At 44.4% G+C, this 26504-nt stretch overlaps 1 protein-coding gene across 3 annotated transcripts in view; it reads left to right on the top strand.

Annotated features, from left to right (window-relative positions):
- The window catches only part of LOC123756774 (dipeptidase 1), a 158165-nt gene that overhangs the window by 100664 nt on the left and 30997 nt on the right, over positions 1-26504 (top strand). For 2 of the 3 annotated variants that reach the window (XM_069331860.1, XM_045740084.2), the window contains 2 exons: positions 15622-15799; positions 23688-23844. In XM_069331860.1, the coding sequence (XP_069187961.1) occupies positions 15622-15799; positions 23688-23844 (335 nt within the window). The remainder of the gene's footprint in view (positions 1-15621; positions 15800-23687; positions 23845-26504) is intronic. The other variant, XM_069331861.1, reaches the window with a different exon arrangement.

Raw genomic sequence — 26504 nt, 5'->3', positions numbered from 1 at the left:
CTTGGGACAAAGAAAATAAATCTTCAGGAAATCGAGAAGTGCCCCGGGAGTTTGGACACAGATTGAAGATCAAAAATGTGACGTAAGACACAGAAGAGGAAGGGAACTATGAGGAGAAAGCGCCAAGCCATTACGACTATATGGCGCTGGGAAAGGGGTCAGGATAAGGATTTGGGATGGGACGGGGGGGGGGGGAAGGAATGGTGCCCAACCATCCTGTAATGGCATGAAAAAGCAGACAATAGAGACCGAAGGCCTGTCAATTCTGGGATTGACAGGAGACTCAAGGATTCTTGAAGAGATGCTGTAGTACTGTGAAGCTGCTCCATTGAACCTGTAGAGATGTTTGATTCATAGAGCTGTTGCCACGATGGGCTTTTCATTGCGCTGGTGTAATAAATGGATGAAATGCTTGGGGATAGAGCAACAGAGCTTGCCTCATTGGATCGGCATGGCTGTTCTTTGTGGACTTATATAGAGCTTCTCTGTTCAATATGAATAGCTGCTTTTCTGGATCCACAGAGTTGTTTGATCCGAAGACCTGCTACTTTGTTGACGATAATATACAACCTCCTTTGAATTCTCATTACACAGTTCAACCAAGATGAATTCCTCCACCACACAACACCAAGTTGACTTCCTCGAGGACACAGGTGAGTGGATTTTCTCGATCGTAAATCCAACTTAACTGTCTCAACCGCACAGCCGAATTGACTTCCTCTACCACAACAGCCACGTTGACTTCCTCGACCGTGGGGGGAAAAACCTAACTTCTGGGTCACGTCTGGACTATATCTCAGCAGAAAGGAAGACTGTGATCCCTCACAGAGAGAGAGTCGTAAGTGCTTGGCCTCCTCTCAGAATACCAATTGGCCAGCACGTACGCTCAGCCACACCGCAGTCGTTAAGAGGAGCAGTGTGGAGGGGGAGGGGGGGTGGTGGGTGGTTGGGGGGCCATTCTGAATTATTTACGTGTTACTTATTCAGCGAGATTTGTTTTTGTGTAATGCTCACCAAAGTGGCAACGGATTTGCAGAGAGATAACAATAGGGTTATTGCAAGGAATATGCGAGATAGGATAACTTAACTCCCTTAATTCATTGGTTGATGTTGTATATATATACACACACACACACACACACACACACACACACACACACACACACACACACACACACATACACACACACACACACACACACACACACACACACACACACACACACATACACACACACACACACACACACACACACACACACACACACACACACACACACACACACAAACACACGATCTCTGGGTGCAGATGTCTTCTTTAACTATGGGGGTGGAGGCTTGAGGTGGACCTTGATAAAACAGTCAAGCGCCAGTGAGATGCAGGCTGGGAAATAATGTTTGTTTTGACAATGTTAATGTTGTAATGGCGTATCTTGACTTCTAGATGTTTTTTATTTTACGCAGCTGTTTGCCTGTTTGTCACAGCTGGGTCTAAATTTAGTTTTATTATAATAAAGCAATCTATTAATACAGCATTCTATTAATGCAGCTGCGTATTAATGCAGAGGTCTGATAATGCCGCCGTCTATTAATGCAGCTGCGTATTAATGCAGAGGTCTGATAATGCCGCCGTCTATTAATGCAGCTGCCTATTAATTCAGTAGTGTATTAATGCAGCAGTGTATAGCTGTATATTAATACATCAGTATCTTAATTCAGCAGGGGTATTAATAGAGCAATGTACTCACCTAGTTGTACTCACCTAGCTGTGCTTGGTTGAGCTTTGGCTCTTTGGTCCCGCCTCTCAACTGTCAATCAACTGGTGTACAGATTCCTGAGCCTACTGGGCTCTATCATAGCTACATTTGAAACTGTGTATGGAGTCAGCCTCCACCACATCACTTCCTAGTGCATTCCGTTTACTAACTACTCTGACACTGAAAACGTTCTTTCTAATGTCTCTGTGGCTCATCTGGGTACTCAGCTTCCACCTGTGTCCCCTTGTGCGTGAAACACCCGTGTTAAATAATCCATCCTTGTCTACCCTGTCAATTTCCCTCAGACGTTTGTATGTGGTGATCATGTCACCCCGAGCTCTTCTTTCTTCCAGCGGCGTGAGGTGCAGTTCACGCAGCCTGTCCTCATAACTCATGCCTCTTAGTTCTAGCCTAGTGGCATTCCTCTGAACTTTTTGCACGGTACGGGCTCCATGCTGGGGCTGCCTACTCCAGGATTGGCCCCACATGTGTGGTATACAAGGTTCTGAAGGATTCCTTACACAGTTATCTGAAAGCAGTTTTGATGTTTGCCAGCCTCGCATAGGCCGCTGATGTTATTCTCTTGATGTGGGCTTTAGGAGACAGGTTTGGTGTGATATCAACTCCTAGATCTTTCTGTCCGTTTCGTGAAGGACTTCATCTCCCTTTCGGTATCCAGTGTCTGACCTCCTAGTTCCTCCTCCTAGTTTCCTTACCTTACATTTACTTGGGTTGAACTTTAGTAGCCATTTGTTGAACCATACATTCAGTTTGTCTAGGTCATCTTGTAGCCTCATACTACCTCTGTCTTGATCCTCATAATTTTTGCATCATCAGTAAACATTGAGGGGAACGAGTCAATTCCTTGTGGGAGATCATTTACGTATATCAGAAACAGTATAGGTCCAAGGACTAATCCCTGTGGGACTCCATTGGTGACTTCCCGCCACTCCGAGACCTCACCCCTCACGGTGACTCGCTGTGTCCTGTTGCTTAGGTTCTCTTTTATACAATGGAGTATCTTCCCTTTCACTCCTGCCTGCATCTCCAGTTTGTGCACTAGTCTCTTGTGTAATACTGTATCAAAAGCTTTCAGGCAGTCCAGAAATATGCAGTCTGCCCAGCCCTCTCTCTCTTGCCTAATTTTTGTTGCCTGGTCATAGAACTAAATTAAACCAGTTAGGCATGATTTGCCATCTCTGAACCCATGCTAATGTGTTACAAGGTTCTTTCGCTCAGATGTTCCACTAGCTTTCTTCGCACAATCTTCTCCATCAGCTTGCATGGAATGCAAGTTAGGGACACTGGCCTGTAGTTCAGTGCCTCAGGCCTATCACCCTTCTTGTGGTACTACATTGGCCGTCTTCCAAATTTTTGGCAGTTCACCTGTTACCAGTGATTTGTTATACACCATGGATAGTGGTAGGCACAGAGCTTCTGCTCCTTCCTTTAGAATCTATGGTGAGATTCCATTTGGGCCTATAGCCTTTGTCACTTCCAAACCTAACAGATGCTTCCTTACCTCCCCACTGGTACAAACTCCTCTAGTGGTGTCTGGGTTGATGTTCCCTCTCTTATCTCTGGGACTTCACCTTGCTCTGTACTAATGCAGCAATGTATAGCAATAGAATGTATTAATGCAGCAATGTATAGCCATAGAATACAACAGTATTCTATTGCTGGTTATTTAACATTTACTCAGTTTCTTAGCATTCTGTCTGTTCCTGTCTCACTCTCCCTCTTCCCCCCCCCACGCCTCTCTCTCTCTCTCTCACAGACACACAACTGTGTGTGTGTGTGTGTGTGTGTGTGTGTGTGTGTGTGTGTGTGTGTGTGTGTGTGTGTGTGTGTGTGTGCGCGCGCGCGCGCGTGTGTGTGTATGTGCGCGCGCGTGAGTGTGAGCGCTTACGCGCGTGTGTGCACGTGACAGGAGATTTGCAAAATTCTCCTCCCTCCTTCCAATTTATGGCCCGCTGAAGGATCTCATCTCACACTTCAGAGGAAATATTACGTTGTCTGTTGCTGATAAATCTCGCGCCTGTGTGATGGAGCTGAATTATTTCCCCGCTCGAGCGGAAAGACGGTATTGTGTGATAGTGCATTGAGTAGGTTTGATGTATAGAGTAGCGTAGGTTAGTGCAATGAAGTGTGGGCAAGCTTTGTTTGGATGTAAAGTGAATGTGTGTAAATTCAGGGGTTTTATTTTGGTATATTGATGACACATTGTGCTGGAATATATATATATATATATATATATATATATATATATATATATATATATATATATATATATATACTAAAGGTTTTTAGGTTTAATAAAGTGGTGATGTATGATGTGGATGTATTTTATGTAATGTTGATTCAACTTGATATGCAGTTGAGTGGTGTAGCATGTAGTGATGTAGTAAAATACGAATTTGGATAATAAATGGAATGGCAGAAAACCTGTGGGCTCATACGAGGGGGATTTCCACCTCCCTCCCTCCCCCCCTAATCCATGTATATCCACCAATACTGTGCGGTTCTTATGTATGATTTTATTATGGTTCTCTCTGTCTCTCTCTCTCTCTCTCTCTCTCTCTCTCTCTCTCTCTCTCTCTCTCTCTCTCTCTCTCTCTCTCTCTCTCTCTCTCTCACACACACACACACTCTTTGTCTTTCTCTTTGTATCTCTTTATCTCTCTCTCCTAATCTCTTCGTCTCTCTTTCTCTTTCTCCCTTTCTCTCTTTCTCTATCTCTTCTATGCCTTTCTAACACAGTCTACATCAATTTCCCTATTTCAAACGTACAAAATCTTTAAATAAAGTAACTCCATTAGCTTACAACTCATCTCAATCCCAACTTCTCACTAATCAGTGTTATCGGGGTTAATTTTCGGACAATTTGCTTCAAAGTAATTAATTCAGTTTGTTTTGAGAACAACATAATCCCTCCTTTTTTGGGGTTATGTTCATCCCCAGTTTCCTGGTGCTGACGTACGTGGAAATCAGAAAATCATTTGGGAACTGTTCAAAAGGTAGCCGGGCGAGGTATTTGAAAAAAAAACACTCATGGTGCGAATGCAATTGATTTGCTGTAATGGTTTGATTCGGGAGTGTTTGACGTGTGACTGGGTTTATTCGTGTTATTTATGTATATATATTTTGCTATATATAAAACTATCAAATGAACTTTTGGAGAGTCAGTTTTTCCAACTTCCTTTTCAAGTGAAGAACGCAAGATAAATAGAGAAGATTCGTACTAGAATAATTCATCTTACCATTATGTATAATAGGGAAAGGAGTACCACCTCTGGCTGGAAGAAGGGGACCCTTAGCCTAAGAGGAAACTACACATAACGTATTAGAGGGAATGTTTAGGTACCCATATTATATATATATTATTATATATAATATGTCCTGTGGAAACCGGAACCAGCGATGAGTATTTATCAAGGGTGGTGTAAATGTTGTCAATTATAACACAAATGCAGATCAAAGAATGTGTCGAATCACTTGAGGAATCGAATTCAAATGAGACCGGAAGTCAGAAAATAAAATTTCACCAAGTTTAGAAAATGGGAAATTTAATTAAATTTACGTCACCGAAAACATGGAAGTAAATCAGAAAATCTAAAACATTTTTAATGTAGAAAGTGGGTTGTCAGAAACCGGAAACTAGACAACGGGAGCACAGAAACCCGGGATTTAGAAAACAGAGAGTGTCCGTTATTGAAACCACTCCACTTTAACAACTTATGTATATATATATATTAATTTATCAGCTAACCAAATCATCCCTGAGAGAAGTTGACAATCCGAGAGCTTAATATTCAACTCAAAGCCATAACTACGACATGAATACGATATGACTACGATATGACTACGATATGATTACGATATTACTACGATATGACTACGGCGTGCAGTCAAATTAATAACTACAAGTTCACCTCTGTCTCCAAACCCTCAGAAAATCCGCTTAGCAAACCTCTTGCTTCACGTCAGTTAAAACATTGTTATTTTACTGAGGATTCTCGGCTGTGATGTTCGTAACTCTCCTCCTGAATATTAATTTTCACATTGTTATATCACTGCTAGTTTTTCAGTTTTGTGTTGGAAATACAGAGTGTATTTTAGAGTCAATGAAGGAACGCAAGCACCAATTATACAGTCTCATATTAATCCAGGTATAATACAAGCCATAGAGCCATACAATTTTTCCTTCTACAGGCATACAAGCCCAACACATTTAAGCTCATACGAATACAGGCATACGAGCTACACATCCATACATTCTCACCCTAGTGCAATACACACAGCTATACAACCTCGCGCTAACGCAAGCAAACAGACTACATAAATATACAATTTTCATACCAAAAATGGTATACGAGCCACACAGACTCCAGATGTGTTGCTACTGCAGGCATCCATGCCACACAGATATTCAGTATTACGCTCCTGCAAGGCACGCAAACTATACAGCATACAGTCGCACACTAAAACAGGCATACATGCTATTCAACATCAAATCAAGGAAGAGGTAAAAAAATAAATACAATTTATTCTTCTTTCTGAAAGATGTAAAATAGGTGAATTTGGTTATTGAGAAGTATGTCAGTGTCTTTCTCTTTCCCTCACTCTTTCTCTCCTTCTCCTATCTCTCCCTCACTCCCTCTCTCTCTCTCCCTCTCTCCCTCTCTGTCTCTCTCTCTCTCCCTCTCTCCGTAGGGATGTTGGCGAGGGCGTGAGTGCGGGTCAACTCCCAATAACCAGCAGGAAATAGTCACATCCCGGAGAGGTCCTCCTCGTCCACCTCCTCCTCCTGTGCTCTGTCATTCGACCCGTCAAGTCTCGTCCTCACTCTTCTCACACTCATACCTCATTGTCTTCTGCTCCTCCTCCTTCTTCTTCTTATTAATAATAAACCAGCAATCACTCTCACAGGAAATCTCATAATCTAAATCCTTGCTGTGATTTTTTTCTGCTCCTGGTGTTTAATCTCCGACCGTCCAAGTGGTTGGGCACCGTTCCTTCCCCCCCCCCCCAAGTCTCATTCCTAATCCTCATCCTGATCCCCTCCAAGGGCTGTATAGTCGTAATGGCTTGACGCTTTCCCCTAATAGTTCTCTCTCTCTCTCTCTCTCTCTCTCTCTCTCTCTCTCTCTCTCTCTCTCTCTCTCTCTCTCTCTCTCTCTCTCTCTCTCTCTCCTGGTGACTCTCAGAATTTCATTTCCGCAAGAAAACTGCCCATAAGCGAGACGCCATTTGAAGTAAAGGAATAAAAGTTGAATATATATTCAACTTTCTCATATATATATATATATATATATATATATATATATATATATATATATATATATATATAATTTGCGAACAAGCCTGAATGGTTCCCAGGCATATATGCAACTGAAAACTCCACACCCCAGAAGTGACTGGAACCCATACTGCCAGGAGCACTATGCAACTGGTGTACAGGAGACCCTTAACCACTCGACCATCAGTCACTGATGGTCGAGTGGTTACACTCACACCTACTCCGTGTGAGTGTGTGTGTGTGTACTCACCTATTTGTGCTTGCGGGGGTTGAGCTTTGGCTCTTTGGTCCCGCCTGTGTGTGTGTGTGTGTGTGTGTGTGTGTGTGTGTGTGTGTGTGTGTGTGTGTGTGTGTGTGTGTGTGTGTGTTTGTGTGTGCGCGCGCGCGCGTGCGTGTATGTGTATGTAAATAATTCAGAGCAAAACAATGAACTGTTTTTGCAGCGTTCACATTATATATTCCAAGCACGTTTGAGGCGTCGAGTCACACACACACACACACACACACACACACACACACAGACACACACACACACACACACACACACACATACACACACACACACGCACACACACCGAGGGAGCCGGTGGCCGAGCGGACAGCACGCTCTTCACGTGATCCTGTGGTCGCGGGTTCGATCCCGGGCGCCGGCGAGAAACGATGGGCAGAGTTTCTTTCACCCTATGCCCCTGTTACCTAGCAGTAAATAGGTACCTGGGAGTTAGACAACTGTTACGGGCTGCTTCCTGTGTGTGTGTGTGTGTGTGTGTGTGTGTGTGTGTGTGTGTGTGTGTGTGTGTGTGTGTGTGTGTTGTGTGAAAAAAATAGTAGTAACAGTTGATTGAGGGACAGTTGAGAGGCGGGCCGAAAGAGCAGACCTCAGCCCCCGCAAGCACAACTAGGTGAATACATGGAGAGTCATTATGCCAGTCTTATGAGGGGTAACTTGCGCATCTGGAGTTACAAAGGCAGATTGTCGCACCCGTGTAATTGTGACGTCTCCGTTTTCTTTTTGGGGGCGAAGAAGTGCAGTAGAGTGTGTTGACTTAGCTTTATCGCATTTTAACTTTTTGCCTCGCACTGATACATATTTTTTTAATTATATTTTTATGAGGATATCCAGTGTTCTTTTTATTGTGAAATATTTTTCCCCTAGAATTTTGAACCTATGGACGGGTTACCTCTCCAATACTTGCTGACGACCAACAAGTATACTTTAGTTATAAGTAAACTCTTACTTTAGTCATAAGTAAGCTCTGTTTATATGTATCGAAAATTAAGTTACACATGTCGGTGTATATGTGTTTGAATTTGTTATGAAATTTGATGTGAGTTTTAAAGGAATTTATTTTGTTCAAGGTTATCGCATTCTAATATATGGTTTTGAGCGTTTAAATACGATTTTTTTTGTTCAAAGAATAAGCTTGTGTTTTTTTTTTTTGGGGGGGGGGTGGAGGATTATTTATTTTTTGTGAGCTCTAGTTTCCAATAAAAAGATAACTCGAAACAGTAAAGAAAGTATGGACATGAAGATGAGGGAAAAGAACAAGGAAACACAAATAAAATGGAAAGCAAAGAAGAATGAGATAAGAGAAATGAAAAAAGCAAGAAAATAAGTGAAATGTTAGTGAAAGGACAAGCAGGAGAGGAGGTAATGGTAGGTGAAACTAAAAGGGAAGAGAAAGTAAAATAAAAAAATAAAAGAAAGAGGACTGCTACGTAGCAGCAATATAAAAGAAACAAAAGGGAGGCGGAACAAATATGAGAGGAGAAAGGTAAAAAGATGAAGGAGAAAGAGAACGGAAAGTAGGAAGAGATAAAAAGAAGAGAGAGGGGGGGCGCACCCCCCTCACCTCATGACCAACCCCCTCACGGACCCTGAACGTCAAGGCGCTCAACAATCTCAAACTGTCTTCCACGTTTTTTTTTGTTCACTAAATGCTGCAAGAGAAGGATCCGTTCAGCCACGCAAGTGCTCGTGTTGGGTTGAACTTCTTGGCCTCAGTGTCAAGTTGTAGCTCTTGGTCCAGGTGTTTGTTGCTGCTCTTGAGAGCAAGTAAGTGTTTGAGTGTATGTGTGGTTAATTATATCTTACGTTTTTAATGATATTGGTGTTCTTTTGCGCATTATATAACCGTCATTTGATGGTCTTTTGCGCTTTTTAGAATATTCGTTCTCTCTGTTTCCCTCTCTCTCTCTCTCTCTCTCTCTCTCTCTCTCTCTCTCTCTCTCTCTCTCTCTCTCTCTCTCTCTCTCTCTCTCTCTCTCTCTCTCTCTCACTCTTCCACAGCCCTGTACTCACCGGGTATCTGGAGTTCTCCCGGACTTTAATTGGCTGCTCCTCTGACGCTCTTCTTCCCAAACTGACACTCTAATTACCAGATTTTTCAGTCGGGGATGTTTACTGGGGGCTTTCCTCGCCTGCGTTCACTTGTCCCTCTCGCCTGTTTACCTTTTTCCTCTCTTTGTATGTCTGTATTTCACTGTCTTTTTATATGTCTCTGTGTCTGTGTGTCTGTGTCTGTCTGTGTGTGTGTCTTTTTTTTTTTTTTTTTCTCTCTCTCTCTCTCTCTCTCTCTCTCTCTCTCTCTCTCTCTCTCTCTCTCTCTCTCTCTCTCTCTCTCTCTCTCTCTCTCTCTCTCTCTCTCTCCCACCCTCACCCTTTCAAATGTTTCTCTTCATTGTTGTTCTTATCTCCGTTCCCTTATTGCCAATCCAACCCTCGTATGGACTTTTATGTTTATCCAGAACATTTAATTTATTTTTACTCTGACGCATGAATACCTGTGTGTGTGTGTGTGTGTGTGTGTGTGTGTGTGTGTGTGTGTGTGTGTGTGTGTGTGTGTGTGTGTGTGTGTGTGTGTGTGTGTGTGTACTCACCTAGTTGTACTCACCTAGTTGTGTTTGCGGGGGTTGAGCTCTGGCTCTTTGGTCCCGCCTCTCAACCGTCAATCAACAGGTGTACAGATTCCTGAGCCTATCGGGCTCTGTGTGTGTGTGTGTGTGTGCGTGTGTGTGTGTGTGTGTGTGTATGTGTGTGTGTGTGTGTGTGTGTACTCACCTAATTGTGCTTGCTAGGGTTGAGCTTTGTCTCTTTGGTCCCGCCTCTCAACTGTCAATCAACTGGAGTACAGATTCCTGAGTCACTGGGCTCTATCATATCTACATCTGAAACTGAGTATGGAGTCAGCCTCCACCACATCACTGCCTAATGCATTCCATTTATTAAGCACTCTGACACTGAAAAAATTCTTTCTAACGTCTCTGTGGCTCGTCTGCGTTCTAGGTTTCCACCTGTTTCCCCTTGTTCGTGTCCCACCCGTGCTGAAGAGTTTGTCTTTGTCCTCCCTGTCAATTCCCCTGAGAATTTTGTAGGTGGTTATTATGTCTCCCCTTACTCTTATGTGTGTGTGTGTGTGTGTGTGTGTGTGTGTGTGTGTGTGTGTGTGTGTATGTGTGTGTGTGTGTGTGTGTGTGTGTGTGTGTGTGTGTGTGTGTGTGTGTGTGTGTGTGTATGTGTGTGTGTATATTTACTATTTGTATCTGCAGAATCGAGCTATTAGCGCTTGGACCCCGCCTTTCTTACCAATTTATATTTCCTCTATTAATCCACTACTACATATATTTCTCTTACACACGCACAAACACCCCCCCCCCCCCCCAGGAAGCAGCCAGTAGCAGTTGTCTAAGTCCCAGGCACCTATTTACTGCTAGGTGAACATCAGAGTGCATCAGGGGTGAAAGAAACTCTGCCCATTTGTTTCTGCCTCTGCCGGGCTTCAAACCCGGCCCCCCCCCCCCTTAGAACAACGACCCCAGAACGCTGTCCACTCAACCACGAGACTTGCGTGTGTGAACGCGCGCTTGTGGCTGTGTTAGCGCGCCGGTGATGTTCAAAGCTTAGTTCAAGCTCACAGTTCAAGCTTATCTTATTTGAACATTGAGGAAAATGGTCGATTTAGAGTTACCACTGTTTGTCCGTCTTCAAACGTGACTAAAAAGAAAAACCCACGTTTAGTAGTGAAAAAAAAAAAAGTCCAGCTTTCAAACTAAAAGAGTCTCAAGATTTTCATTTTTTTTCCTTCTTCGCCTTGCTTCTCGTGAGCACTTGAAATGACTCACGATAATGCTCTGGAATTCGGCGCCAATTTCCTTTCGAAATTCTTTCCGGCAGATTTGATTCCCTGAGTGGCGGCATTCAGGGCATGTTTCTTGGCGTGTCTTCAAAAGGAGGTATTTTCTTTTGAGCAGGTTTCTTGGGTTGATCGTGGCATCCTTTCTTGGTCTTTTTTTTTTTTTTTTTATTTCATTCAGGGTCAATCATTCTGGTGCAGGCGATGAGTCATAATAACGTGGCTAAAGTATGTTGACCAGACCACACACACTAGAAGGTGAAGGGACGACGACGTTTCGGTCCGTCCTGGACCATTCTCAAGTCGACCTGAGAATGGTCCAGGACGGACCGACACGTCGTCGTCCCTTCACCTTCCAGTGTGTGATCTGGTCATCAATCATTCTTGATTTAACAATTTATTGTTAGCTCACTGAAAATATTTTCGTGAACTTGTGATTAGTAATTAGCAGTCCTACAGCCCTAACTATACCCCACAACCTCACAACCCCACAACCCCACACTCACCTCAGACCCACACTTGCTCCTCCCCGCACCTCCGCCCACTCGACTCTCCTAAATAAACCTTGACAGCATATAACGTAAAGTACATACTGGAGTTTGCCCTCGACCCTCGTCTCGCTAATTCCAATTTCATGATTCTTGGTATTTGCTTATGACTTAACGTATATGAGGCTCTGGCCGTTCGAAAATGTATAGATCTATAGTAGACATGCAGGGCTGTAAGTACTCAGAGCTGCATACCAATTAATAACCTTGGATTTGTGAACTTTCCGAGCTCGTAAACTGTTTAATAAATGTAAACAAAGCCGCCATGGATAAGGAAAGATGTTTACGGGGTTTCGTAAATGGGCCTCTGAGCCCCAGGCTCTGTGAGTCGTGGCTCGCTACTCCTTCATCTCCTCCTTCAGTTCTTTGTGTAGTTTTTCCAGCGGGCGGAGAGACGAGACGCTAAGTAAACATTGGAGTGTTGTCTCGAAGGCTCCATGGGTGTCCTCTGGTCCTGGCCAGATTCTTTACGCTGGTCACGAGTTTTTTTTCCTCGACGTTTCAATCACCCAGCTGCTGGTCTATCGAGATGGTCTTAACCAGCTGCTGCAGGTCTCTTGAGATGATGTCAACCAGCTGCTGGTCTCTCGAGATGATGTCACCCAGCTGCTGGTCTATCGAGATGATGTCAACCAGCTGCAGCAGGTCTCTCGAGATGATGTCAACCAGCTGCTGGTCTATCGAGATGATGTCAACCAGCTGCAGCAGGTCTCTCGAGATGATGTCAACCAGCTGCTGGTCTCTCGAGATGATGTTAAGCAGGTGTACTCTGACAATGTAGAAGACGAATTCATTTCCCATGACCGGTGCTACACCACGACCAAGCAGCTGGGCTGGCGGAAGCTCACTGGTGGAACTGGTTGGTGAGTTATGCTAATTAGTCAACCACATTTTTCAATCTCTTCTCCTCTGAATTTGAGCTTCATGTCCTGATAAGCCTGCGAGCGGAGGTTCTTATCACTGCGGATTTTATGGAGCTAGGATAAGAGGGCTGATAACCTGCCTTATCGCGGCCCAAGGGGCGAGTGTTAAGCCTCAGTGGCTGGCTTCTTCATGTGATGCATGAAGCCTCGAGCAGCGTGCACTGTGGCTGGAGCATTCATAGATCTGAGCACGCGATGAAGCCCTGTAATGCAGGGGTTTGAACCTCGCGATGTCTCACACCACAACTGTGAACCTCGTGAGGGGCAGGCCGTGAGGGGCAGGCCGTGAGGGGTAGGCCGTGAGGGGCAGGCCGTGAGGGGCAGGCCGTGAGGGGCAGGCCGTGAGGGGCAGGCCGTGAGGGGCAGGCCGTGAGGGGTAGGCCGTGAGGGGCAGGCCGTGAGGGGCAGGCCGTGAGGGGTAGGCCGTGAGGGGCAGGCCGTGAGGGGCAGGCCGTGAGGGGCAGTCCATTAGGGGGCAGGCCGTGAGGGTGGGGTGAAGGGAGAGTGCGAGTCAGCTGCCTCTTAACTATTCACAGTTAGGGACTGTTGTCCGTTGTTCTCGGGTGCTGTTGTGTCCCTCAAGGAGTCTTGTCCTGTGACATAATGTATACTCGTGTCAGTTATATTGTCTGGGTTAATTGTTTTGGTTCGTTCCCACGCCCTTCTTTGTCTCGCATTCCAGGGGTGGGGGGGGGGGGGGGGGGGGGGGGGGGGGATGGAGGGGAATACTTGTTCTCTGGGGGTGGGTGGGGGGGGGGGGTGGCTGTGGTTATCTTGAGGTTATCTTGAGATGATTTCGGGGCTTTAGCGTCCCCCGCGGCCCGGTCCTCGACCAGGCCTCCTTTTTTTATATACATCCCCAGGAAGCAGCCCGTAGCAGCTGTCTAAATCCCAGGTACCTATTTACTGCTAGGTAACAAGGGGGGGGCATCAGGGTGAAAGAAACATTTTGCCCATTTGTCTCCGCCTCCACCGGGGGATCGAACCCGGAACCTCAGGACTACGAATCCGAAGCGCTGTCCACCCAGCTGTCAGGCGGGATCCTTTTCCTCTTTTTTCCCTTTTACTTAACTTTTTCTTGCGAGTGACTTTCTTGCATGTTTCTGTCATACGTGCCTCGTTCTCTCTTAAATGATTATAGACTGAACTTCGTCCTCCTGTTACTTAAGCAATAGTGTCATAATTTACAGGAAAGGTTCGCTCTGATTGTGGAATAACAGGTGTTGATTCCAATGATTTATTTCAAGACTAAAGTCAACTCACAGTGTATATACAAGGAGAAATTGAATAATACACCTGCCAGTGAATGTATTCTTGTCCAATATGTTGTGGCGTCAGTTGTCTCTCAGTAACATTTTTTTATTATAAAAACTGTTTTTTTAAGTTATGGCTGGAAAATAATATGGATCGAAGACATAGGATTCTTTCAACTTTGATAATTAATAATACAATTCAAAGAAATTGTTCGTTGGTAGATTTTTTAAAATATACATTTAAAATAAAAATAATAATAATTTTGACTTTAAAATATAGATTTCAATACTATTAATCAGCATTAAATCTTGCATAACATCGGCCAACTTTAATAATTCTGAAGCTCGCCAGCCAGCTCGCTTCACCGCCACCTCGCAACGAAAACGGAATAATGTAAACAAATCGCCATAAAAGAAAACGGTGCGGTGGAACGGCTGGCATATTAAAATGTTTTTTCGGGAGGAAAATTGTGTGGGAAGCCGCAAGAGGTGAGTGCGCTGATGAAGGCTCGCTGGAACACGATTGCCTTCCATGGTGAGGCTCCTCCCACCCAACTGGGTGATGACGGCTCACTGGGAGACAATTACCTCCCATGTTGAGGTTCCTCCCACTTACCTGGTAGATGAAGACTGTTGTAGGTGTAACAACTCGTCTAGTGTTAGGAGTGTACAAGGTCTTCTACTGCTGTTGGTGCCCTGGGTTGTTCACTGATTGATTGATTGATTGATGAAGATTAAGCCACCCAAGAGGTGGCACGGGCATGAATAACCCGTAAGGTTATATACTGCTGTGCGTGTAGATATATTGAACGGGTATGCTTGGGTGTAAACAGGAACTGCTCTCACTCTTCACTAGCGTTTAAAACGATGTAATTATCTCGCCTTCAGACGAAGTGGAGGACTTTTAAGTGGATTCACGACACGGTGTCCTATTTTTTTTCAACTTGCTTCAACGTCAAAACACAATAATACCAAGCAAACATATCTTGAAATTATTTAACCTGACCTTTTACGAAGCCATACGCCACGTAACCTAACCTAACACGTCGTGAAAATATAGAAAAACATTTAAAGTAACTTCGTTTTAAAACAAGGAACTCTTGAGATAATGATTTTAATTGTGATTTGATGTATTTATGTATCCTGATAAGGAACCCATTACTAACGCCTCTTCTGTATGGCGTCTTGTTATGTAGGAGTTTGTCTGATCAAGCGACCTGTGTGTTCTAGGAAGCCGCTTGGCTTGGGCCTAACAATAGCCGGATAGATATTGACCATGTGTTCCTTTGCTCTATAATACACCCATAGGCCATGACTAAATATATGCTATATTAGAATTAAGATTAATATTCTATTATTATTATTCTATTTTTCTCTTATTATTATTCTATTATTATTATTCTATTATTATTATTCTCTTATTATTATTCTATTATTATTATTCTATTATTCTCTTATTACTATTCTATTATTCTATTATTATTATTCTATTATTATTATTCTATTATTCTCTTATTATTATTCTATTATTCTATTATTATTATTCTATTATTCTCTTATTATTATTCTATTATTCTATTATTATTATTCTATTATTGTTATTCTATTTATTCTATTATTAACTATTATTCTATCTTAATATCAATGGATGTTATACCACGCTAATTTTCCTGTTCTAGGATCTCACAATGTTCCCGTTTTGTTGCAGCAGAAGACGGCCTGGGCTCGCGGACGAAGGTGTGGGTGTGCGTGGTGTTGGTGCTGGCGGCCGTGGCGGGCGTGGGCGTGGGCGTGCCGCTGGCCCTTAGGGTCGACCCCGGCGCCTCCCTCCACGACCGCCTCGCTACCGCCAAGACGCTCCTCAGAGACACGCCGCTCTTCGACGGGTCAGTCACGGGGGTAACTCTTCGTCACGGGGGTAACTCTTCGTCACGGGGTAACTCTTCGTCACGGGGTAACTCTTCGTCACGGGGTAACTCTTCGTCACGGGGTGACTCTTCGTCACGGGGTGACTCTTCGTCACGGGGTAACTCTTCGTCACGGGGTGACTCTTCGTCACGGGGTAACTCTTCGTCACGGGGTAACTCTTCGTCACGGGGTGACTCTTCGTCACCTTCTCTGCATGTGTTCCCAACCACTTGAGGTGGACGGTAAAGCAACGGTCTCGCTTCATGCAGGTCGGCGTTCAATCCCCTCGACCGTCCACAAGTGGTTGGGCACCATTCCTTTTCCCCGTCCCATCCCAAATCCTTATTCTGATCCCTTCCAAGTGCTATATATATATATATATATATATATATATATATATATATATATATATATATATATATATATATATATATATATATATATATAAATATATATATATATATATATATATATTCGTAACGGCTTGGCGCTTTCCCCTGGTAATTCTCTCCCCCCCCCTGTATGTGCTTGAACCGAAGTGTTAATTAATAGTTCATGATGTTTTTTTCTTTACACTTTTTGCATTGTCCATCCACATTGAATGGCCGGTACAGCGACGGACTCATTATTTGCAAGGTCAGCTTTTGATCCCCCTTTTTTTTAGCTGTCTTCAACTACTTGTTGATGTAAAGCCTTCCTCTTACTGAGAGCTTCCAGTGAAGTAGTCCCCTCTCATTCTCGTGGTCTTTAAACGTTGCTTCTTTGTCAATTCTATTTATAATTTTTAATGTCGGTATCATTTCTCCCTATTCCTTCTCACCTAAAGTGTGGTGATCAAGTTACATCAATCCATCCCCGTACTTCAGTCCCTTTAGGTCCGGAACCAGCCTTGGTACGTATCTTTGGACCTTTTTTGGTTCCGTTTTCAGTGAATGGTTCCACCCCGGTGCTGTATACTCAGGACCTGGCCTCACACTGGCTATATTTTGAACACGGCAGACTCCACTGTTCTTATTCGATGCTTGCCAGTGAGGTTATTCTGCGCCTGTGTGCCTGGAGACTTGGACTGGGTGCTGAAGGTGTTCTCAGAGTCTTCCTCCCTTTCTGGTTGGAAGAATACGTCTCTCATTCATCATGTGCTGATAAGAACTTCCACAGAACTTTCATCTATGTGTCCAGTTACCATCTTCAGAACCCCTTTCTAGTGGTTGACCAGACCACACACTAGAAGATGAAGGGATGACGACGTTTCGGTCCGTCCTGGACCATTCTCAAGTCGATTGTTGACTTAACCCTCCATCTCTAGTGGGTTAAGATTCCTTCCCCCCCCCCCCCCTTGCAGGGTTTCAGGGCTTCGTTGTGTCAGGTCGTTGACAAAGTAGGAAGAGCTGGGCTCTAGTTCCGACCCCTTGTGGCACTCCACTCGTTACCGCTCTCCAGTCTGAGATCCACCCCTATGACTGTGAAAGTGTGTTTTATCGAAGATGCAGCTCTTCTCAAATCATTCTAACATTATGTCTTCCTTCCCATCCTTCCCTCCCCTTCCCTGGTCCCCGTCCCATCCTGCCTGGGACCACTGGGAGATTGAGTTACAACTCTCCCCACGTCGTAAATGTGCTTCTGAGAGACCTACCATGATCTTACGCTTCTTCATGGCACCATAAACTGGCCGACAACGTCCATGACATCACCCCCCCCCCACCCCATACCCCCCCCCTCTCCCTCCTGTCTTTCCTGCAGGATGTTGGGTTATTGAGCAGATAGCATGCAGAGGTTTGTGTTGGGAGAGGGAGGGGTTGGGGGGGGGGGGAGTATAGACCTCTCTGACTGTGTAGGTGATGGCTGGGACTGTTTGTCTGTCCTCCCTTACCCGCCCCCCCTTCTGTCTCTCTCTCTCTTTCTTTCTCTCTCTCTCTCTCTCTCTCTCTCTCTCTCTCTCTCTCTCTCTCTCTCTCTCTCTCTCTCTCTCTCTCTCTCTCTCTCTCTCTCTCTCTCTCTCTCTCTCTCTTTCTCTCTCTCTCTCAAGCACGCATTCACTAACTTGCCCAATCCATCCCTCACTCACCCTCCCACTCTGTCACTCACATTCTTATCCCCTTCAGTCACTCATTCAGTCAGTCACCCACTCACTCTCCACCTCTCCCATCTCCCGCCAAAATACCCAGAGGACAGAGCGCGCGCGGGTCTCTCTCTTGTTAACGCCCTGGAACACAAGACGGCTTCTTTCACCTCCGCCAAGGGGGGGAACACTGCTTCACAGCTGAGGAATCCGAAGCACTCGACCTTGACGTGTGCCGAGAGCCGAGACGCATTCCAGAATTAGCGATGATGCTTCCAGGTCTGGTCATGGAATTCCAGTCAAAGCGCATCTGGAAGGTCCTGGGAAGCCCCTTGGGTCGGCAGGACTAACGGTAGACGCTCATCATCAATGCTGATTGCTGTTGCCTTCGTGTGTTGTGAGTTGGTGAGAAGGGTGATGTGTTGTGTGTGTTCTGTTGGTGTTTGTGTTGCGGTTGTCTGGCGTTGTAGGATGGTTTGTCATAGAGAGATACATCATATAGGTTTGCAGGCGATGAGTCACAATAACGTGGCTGAAGTATGTTGACCAGACCACACACTAGAAAGTGAAGGGACGACGACGTTTCGGTCCGTCCTGGACCATTCTCTAGTCGATTGCCATTCTCACAATCGACTTGAGACTGGTCCAGGACGGACCGAAACGTCGTCGTCCCCTTCACTTTCTAGTGTGTGGTCTGGTCAACACATAGGTTTCCCAGCACTGTCAAACATTGTGTAGGATGTGGAGATATTTTCAAAAAACAACACAAGAACGTAATCGAAGGATTGGTGAAGCCTCGCACTTGCATATATGAAGCTTCTGAGGTGTTGGAAAATACGACCCGGATCCTTTCCCACAAAGATTCCACGTTAAGTTCTCAGGAATATGAGCGTCTTCACCAGAAACCTCTGGTCAAAATCCTATCTAATTATAGCTATTACCATATTGCATAGTCTGCTGGACATTTTATATTGCCATAATGCCAATGTGTTAAAATCTGCCACCTATACATAGGTGCCAGATTTAAACAAATTTGGTATCTGGCACAAATCTGGATTTACAGTTTGTTTAATATTCATTTTATCCTGGGATTTTAGGTTCTGTGATTTATCTCGTGTCAGACATAGGTGATGGGAGCAGCATAATTTTGACAAAAATAGATGAAGGGGTTTCGGACGAGGTAAATGTCTTCGTTACATGTTGATTTAGATAGTATATATGTGTGTGTGTGTCACCACAATGAGTTATGTTATGCGATCGAGACTCTAGACCTTTATTCTGCGTAGTGAGGAAGTTAGTCATGACTACTGTTATGAGGTTCCTCATAAGTGAGGTCCTCAGGTCCTTTTTTGAGTCAGAGCAAATTTCTTATCTTGTGTGTGCCTCTTTAGCGTAGTGTTTTGTTAATTGTAGTGTAGGTAGTTGTCTGTGTCAGAAGTTCAGCCAGTATAGTTTAAAACTGATGGTCAGTGTGAAGGTGTTGTTTATATAGACATCTGGTTGGTCAGTTTAGTGTCAATTTAGTCAGTAGGTGAAGTAGTTCATACTGTATAGACTGTTCTAGTAGGTCAAGAACTTGCTGTTCCGTTATTGTTGTTGTTAAAGATTCGCTACCTGGAACAAAACGTTCCAAGTAACACGGGCTATGGTGAGCCCGTAGTGCCTTATGTTCCGTTAAAGTATATGGAATCATTCAAATAGCATCCGCAGTGCAGATTGCAGCCTCTTCAGCTTGTGTAGGCATATCAATTACTAGTTAACGTATCAAAACATTGCAAAGTGTGGAGTTTCACACGCTATTTTGAGGTGTACCCAGTTCAGAGCGGACAAAAAAGTGGCACTTTTGACCCTTTTGAGAAGTATTGATGCCGTTCCCTTTCTCAGATATCATCTGACCCAATCCACCAGCAAATGAAAATTTCCACCGTGACTCCAAATGAGGCCAAACGTTCTAATATATACCATTTTTTATTAGCTAGGGCAAGACTGAATGAGAGCTTTGTTCTTTCCGATAAAGTATTCAGTAAAGCAAGTCCGAGTGCTTCTTCGAAGACCTCGAGTAAGTTCGTTTCGTATTTGAGTCCTTAATCTGACGGTAGTAAAATTGCGGTGAATTGTGCACATTAATGATGTCAGTAAAATGGGGGCGAGTTGATGAGAGCTCAGCTTGTGTGAGTTGATGAGAGCTCAGCTTGTGTGAGTTAATGAGAGCCCAGCTTGTGTGAGGTGATGAGAGCTCAGCTTGTGTGAGTTGATGAGAGCTCAGCTTGTGTGAGTTAATGAGAGCCCAGCTTGTGTGAGTTGATGAGAGCTCAGCTTGTGTGAGTTGATGAGAGCTCAGGTTGTGTGAGTTGATGAGAGCTCAGCTTGTGTGAGTTGATGAGAGCTCAGCTTGTGTGAGTTGATGAGAGCCCAGCTTGTGTGAGTTGATGAGAGCTCAGCTTGTGTGAGTTAATGAGAGCTCAGCTTGTGTGAGTTGATGAGAGCCCAGCTTGTGTGAGGGTGTAATGAGATGCTGTGTCTAGCATCCATCTTCAGACCACCTCTCTAGTGGGTTAAGATTGCGGTTGGCAAGATACCGCCGTCAGCTTGGCTTAATTAAACAGCTCCAGCAGGGGCCTGTTGGGTAGGTTAGCCTGTTGGGTAGGTTAGCCTGTAGGGTAGGTCAGCCTGTTGGGTAGGTCAGCCTGTTGGGTAGGTCAGCCTGCTGGGTAGGTCAGCCTGTTGGGTAGGTCAGCCTGTAGGGTAGGTCAGCCTGTTGGGTAGGTCAGCCTGTTGGGTAGGTCAGTCTGTTGGGTAGGTCAGCCTGTTGGGTAGGTCAGCCTGTTGGGTAGGTCAGCCTGTTGGGTAGGTCAGCCTGTTGGGTAGGTCAGCCTGTAGGGTAGGTCAGCCTGTTGGGTAGGTCAGTCTGTTGGGTAGGTCAGCCTGTTGGGTAGGTCAGCCTGTTGGGTAGGTCAGCCTGTTGGGTAGGTTAGCCTGTACTCTCTCATGGCACTGAACGTTACGCCATCTTCTCGTAGGCAGGCAGGGCCCACATAATGATCTAACTGCTTGTCTATCAGCAAAGCCCCTGGAGGGTGAGTAATGTGGACAGGTAACGGAGTGACGGGTTCAGAGATAGCTTTAATTTTGGTCCACGTTCGAACTGTGGATGTTGCATGATTGATGCCTAGCAACATTTTTGTATTCCCTGGCTGTTGTATAAGTTTGCTTTGTTGCTTGTTGTGTTAGTTTTTTTTTTTTAGACGGGTGTTAATGTTAGTGGTTGTGGTGTGGATGGAGGAGTGGGGTTGAGTGCAGGAGTACACAAAGGTATGCAAAGCAAGTCAACAGCAACAAACAACAGGATCCAAACCGGTTTTAATGTTTGTTTCAAGGCGACATGTACAAAACAAGGCGAGGACAGGGCAAATATTTAGAATTGTTTAAATGTATATAGGATATTGAACACATTATTATTATTAACATCTTTATTGACAAAATTAATTACAATTTTGCCTAATCTGAGGATTTTGATAGTCTTATTAAATTGAGGTTAATGCTAGTGAACACAGTGATATCTTCTGTGTATATGGTATTCCTCACAATGACGTCTTCTGTATATATGGTAATACCCTTAGTGACGTCCTCGGGTATATGGTCATACTCTCCTGGACGACCTCTAGTATACTCGTTATATACAATATTAATCTTAGTTATATCTTCTGGTACAAAATGTATTCCTCTGAATGGGAAGTCTCACGACTTCTGATCAGTTGAAAAAGACTCGAACCAAAGTCAAACCATTTTGTCCATCGCTTAAATGATTGCTTGAGTTTGAGCGTCTTAAGACAGACTCATTTAACTCGGGTCTTAAGTCTTCACAGTTCCTTCGTTGCACACCGATCAAGAAGTTTGCAATATCCCTCTTCACCTGTGGTTACCAAAACGGTTTGCAATATCACCCTTCAACTAATAGTTCGACTTTTTGTTAGATTACTGATGGGATTATTAATAAAATATTATTATTATTATTAGTAGTAGTAGTAGTATCAGTATTGGTATTATAGTTAGTAGTATTTCGAAGTTAAAATACGTTAATAAAGAACTACCGCTTAAGGGGTAGATCAGGGGTCAGACAGGACTCAATATACCAAGCGCACCGTGGGTGCTGGATGCACAATATATTATCTCTTATTGACCAACCAAATGCATCAACACGGTTAAGCACCAATCAGTGAACACCAATGATGATCCAGTGCTAAACTGAGATTGGCATGACTGTCAATGACCAATCAGAGGCATGTCATACGTCAATCAAGATCGTAGCACTCGTTATGGTGAGCAAATGCCAATGAGTGCCCGTTATAGACCAATCAGCGCACAGCATGATGGATAAAATCCAATCAGCGGATGGCATGATGGACAAGAACCAATCAGCGGATGGCATGATGGACAAGAACCAATCAGTGCAAGTGAGGCCAGCATACAGGTGGACTCGCCAATCACCGTTCGGGCAGCCAGTCCCCCTCGGCCAATGAGCGTCCATCAATAACTGCTGTATTTTAAACCCAATTTTAATGATTATTAATACAGAGTTGTATTTTTAAATAAATTATTGTATTATTTAATGCTTATTGTATTGTTTAATGCTTATTGTATTGTTTAATACATTATTGTATTATGTAATACATTTGTGTATTATTTAATACATTTTTGTATTTTTTTTCAGTGTTACCAACATTATTGAGACAACTACTGATCTAACGAGTTTGTGGTTGTTAGTGTCTGGGTTGAGTAAGTGAGAGAGAGAGAGAGAGAGAGAGAGAGAGAGAGAGAGAGAGAGAGAGAGAGAGAGAGAGAGAGAGAGAGAGAGAGAGAGAGAGAGAGGGAATTATCAGGAAAAAAGGCCATTACAAGCCATTACAACTATAAAGCATCTAGAGAAGGGATCAGGATAAGGATTTGGAATGGGACGGAGGAGAAGGAATGGTGCCCAACCATCTGTGGACGGTCGGGGATTGAACGCCGACCTGCATGAAGCGAGAAGGGGTCAGGATAAGGATGACTAGAGAGAGAGAGAGAGAAAGGGAGAGAGAGAGAGAGAGAGAGAGAGAAAGAGAGAGAGAGAGAGAGAGAGAGAAAGAGAGAGAGAGTCAGTGGTCGTGAAGCATTTCTGAAAAGCTTTCCTTATGATAATATTTTCTTCATAAACAATATCAAAGATCAACCCATCAAGCTAATGATTACGGCCACTCTTCCCCAACCTGTAAAAAAAATCAAGAAAAAAAAAACACTAAATGTTGACATCAAAAATTTTTTTTAGGGGGGGGCAATTTCGCCATAAAGACGATGGGGGGAAATTTATAGGAGGCATAAAAAGTGGGAATAAACTGGGAATGCGTCATCTTACCGGACTGCTCCATTATCGGGATTAAACCCTGACTCACGAATTATGGAATTTTCAAACACGTGATCCGGTACACCTGTCGTTACCTGAGGGAGCCTTGTTGTTGTTGTTGTAGCCATATCGTGTCGTCGCCATATTGTGTCCCCTCACCTCCCCTCGTCGCCATATTGTGTGCCCTCACCTCCCCTCGTCGCCATATTGTGTGCCCTCACCCCCCTCGTCGCCATATTGTGTGCCCTCACCTGCCCTCGTCGCCATATTGTGTCCCCTCACCTCCCCTCGTCGCCATATTGTGTGCCCTCACCTCCCTTCGTCGCCATATTGTGTGCCCTCACCCCCCTCGTCGCCATATTGTGTGCCCTCACCTCCCCCTCGTCGCCATATTGTGTGCCCTCACCTGGCTCTCCTCCTCCCCCAGGCACAACGACCTGCCGTGGAACATCAGGAAGTTTATGCACAACAAACTTCACAGCTTCAACTTCACGGCCGAGCTCAAGAAGCTTCGTCCTTGGTCGCGTTCCTCCTGGTCCCACACCGACCTGCCCAGGCTCAAGGAGGGTATGGTAGGTGCCCAGGTGAGTCTAGGTGGTGTGTAGGTGGTCTTGGTGACCTGCCCAGGCTCAAGGAGGGCAGGGTAGGTGCCCAGGTGAGTCTAGGTGGTGTGTAGGTGGCCTTGGTGACCTGCCCAGGCTCAACGAGGGCAGGGTAGGTGCCCAGGTGAGTATAGGTGGTGTGTAGGTGGCCTTGGTGACCTGACCAGGCTCAACGAGGGCAGGGTAGGATATATCACATCAGGATATATCAGTGAGGTAGGATATATCACACTCCCTGTGTGCTAGGAAGTATGCCCAGCCTGCTGGGATATCACTCTGATTACACAGAGTAATCACTCTCATATCACTCTGATTACACAGAGTAATCACTCTGATATCACTCTAATTACACAGAGTAATCACTCTGATATCATTCTGATTATACAGAGTAATCACTCTGATATCACTCTGATTACACAGAGTAATCACTCTGATATCACGCTGATTACACAGAGTAATCACTCTGATATCACTCTGATTACAGAGAGTAATCACACTAACGTGAGTACATCAGTGACACAGCCCCCCGTGCTCTATATACGACTAGGCCACGTCATGGTCTAGTCATTCTGGAACGTGTGCCTGAAAACACATAGGTTCGAATCTTCTTCACGGCTCCAGCGTACATTCTCATCACTTATTTATGTTAAAATATCCGTCTCCATGATTGCCAGGACATATAGCGTGCTTGGGTATCCCTCACTATCCATGTCATCTTCAACGCCAAACCTTCTTCACCTTCAGCAGTAGTTTTGCTCTCCAAAAACCAAAAAAAAGGGTTTTTCATCATTTTCATTAAAATGAAAAAAATCGGGCTAAAACTGGCAGCGCAGGACTCCCGCGTCCCGACGGCGTGTTAGGTAAACAAAAACATATTTAAACACAAGCGTGATAAATTTGCATACAAGAAGTTTCATTTACATATTTGATGCAAATTAAACAGAGCCTTGGAAAAAAATAAAAAAATCCCTCAGTGCTTGGAAAATAAACGACTACGTTAATGTAAGAAAATGTTGTACGTTAAACTCTTTCTAATTTTTATTTTCGTTAAATTGAGATTTGTTTTCCGAATTTAAATTGCAATTTGATATTATTATTATCTTTATTATTATTATAATTATTATTATTATTATTATTATTATTATTATTTGTATATGAGTCAATGTTCCCATATAATCCCACAAAGTTCTGAGTGATGATTATGTAGTTCATATATCCTGTTCATATATTGAACAGATTGCCTGCTAATATAACAGATGTGTGGGATCACTTGATTGTTTCGAGCGTAGGTTAGACATATATATATGAATGAGTTTGGGTGGATATATAAATAGTATAGCTGCCTCGCGTTAGCCAATATGTCTTTTAGAGAGATTCCATCCATCTTATGTTTCTATTTGCACTTCATTCATGACATCTTACGAGGTCTCGTAGCCAGCACATGACATCTTACGAGCTCTCGTAGCCAGCTCATGACTTCTTACGAGCTCTCATAGCAGCACATGACATTTTACGAGCTCTCGTAGCCAGCTCATGACTTCTTACGAGCTCTCGTAGGCACCACATGACATCTTACGAACTCTCGTCGCCAGCAAATGACATCTTACGAACTCTCGTAGCCAGCGCATGACATCTTACGAGCTCTCGTAACCAGCTCGTCCATTCAAGAACCCCCTCCCCACTACTTAAGATTTCTCAAAGGAGGTCGTAACTCGTGAGTGGAAGATTAAGAGCGAAGGTTTGTCTTGGGCTGAATAGCGCGCGAACACCATCTTCCCCCCCCCCTCCCCCCCTCCCCCCCCCCTCCCTTAAACCCATTCCCGGCAGACCTGCCCATTCCCAGCACGCCGACCCTTACTTCCCCTAGGAGTAAAGAATCAGAAAAAGGAAAGGGAAGGGTGCTATCAGGAGGAAGCACCAAGTCATAATGACTAGGAAGGGGTCAGGATAAGGATTAGGGACGGGGGGGGGGGGAGGGGAGGAATGATGACCAACCACTTGTGGACGGTCGGGGATTGAACGCCGACCTGCATGAAGCCAGACCGTCGTTCTACCGTCCATCCCTAAGTGGGGGAGGGGGAGGAAAGAAAACAGAGAAATAAACGAAGAGAAAGAGATGAGGAAAGATGAGACAGAGGAGAGATAATGAGGAAGGTGAGACGGTGAAGATGAGCTGAGCTGTATAACAGAGAGAGGCCGCAGAGATAGTAGTCACTTTGACAGGAATTCCACCATTAAATTTCTGTGTTGGTGCTAGTGTGTGTGTGTGCTGCCCGTCCTCCAGCCCGTCCTCCAAACGAAGACCCAAAATTCCATTCCATGCACCCGCCAAACCCCCCCAGCTGTTTATGAATGGAAAACGGTTTACACACGACTCACAACTGATGACGTTCGAACACTTCCGGAACAAGTGCTTCACTGACGAATTTTATTCGGACCCCAACGCTGTAAATGCTTCACCCACGTACTACAAATACAAATAATCGCCAACAGAACCTAAACACCTGACCTAACCTATGCCTATATATGCACAATATGCTAATATATTATAATATTAATTTATATTTGAGAAAATTCCCGTTTTGAATGAACAGCATGTACAAATTTATGAATGCGTCTGTGGGGTCGACCACTGGATGGAA

Source organism: Procambarus clarkii, chromosome 26 (genome assembly GCF_040958095.1).
Source record: "Procambarus clarkii isolate CNS0578487 chromosome 26, FALCON_Pclarkii_2.0, whole genome shotgun sequence".
NCBI lineage: Eukaryota > Metazoa > Arthropoda > Malacostraca > Decapoda > Cambaridae > Procambarus > Procambarus clarkii.
The sequence above is the reverse complement of the archived record's forward strand: the minus strand, read 5'-3'. Positions and strand labels throughout refer to the sequence as shown.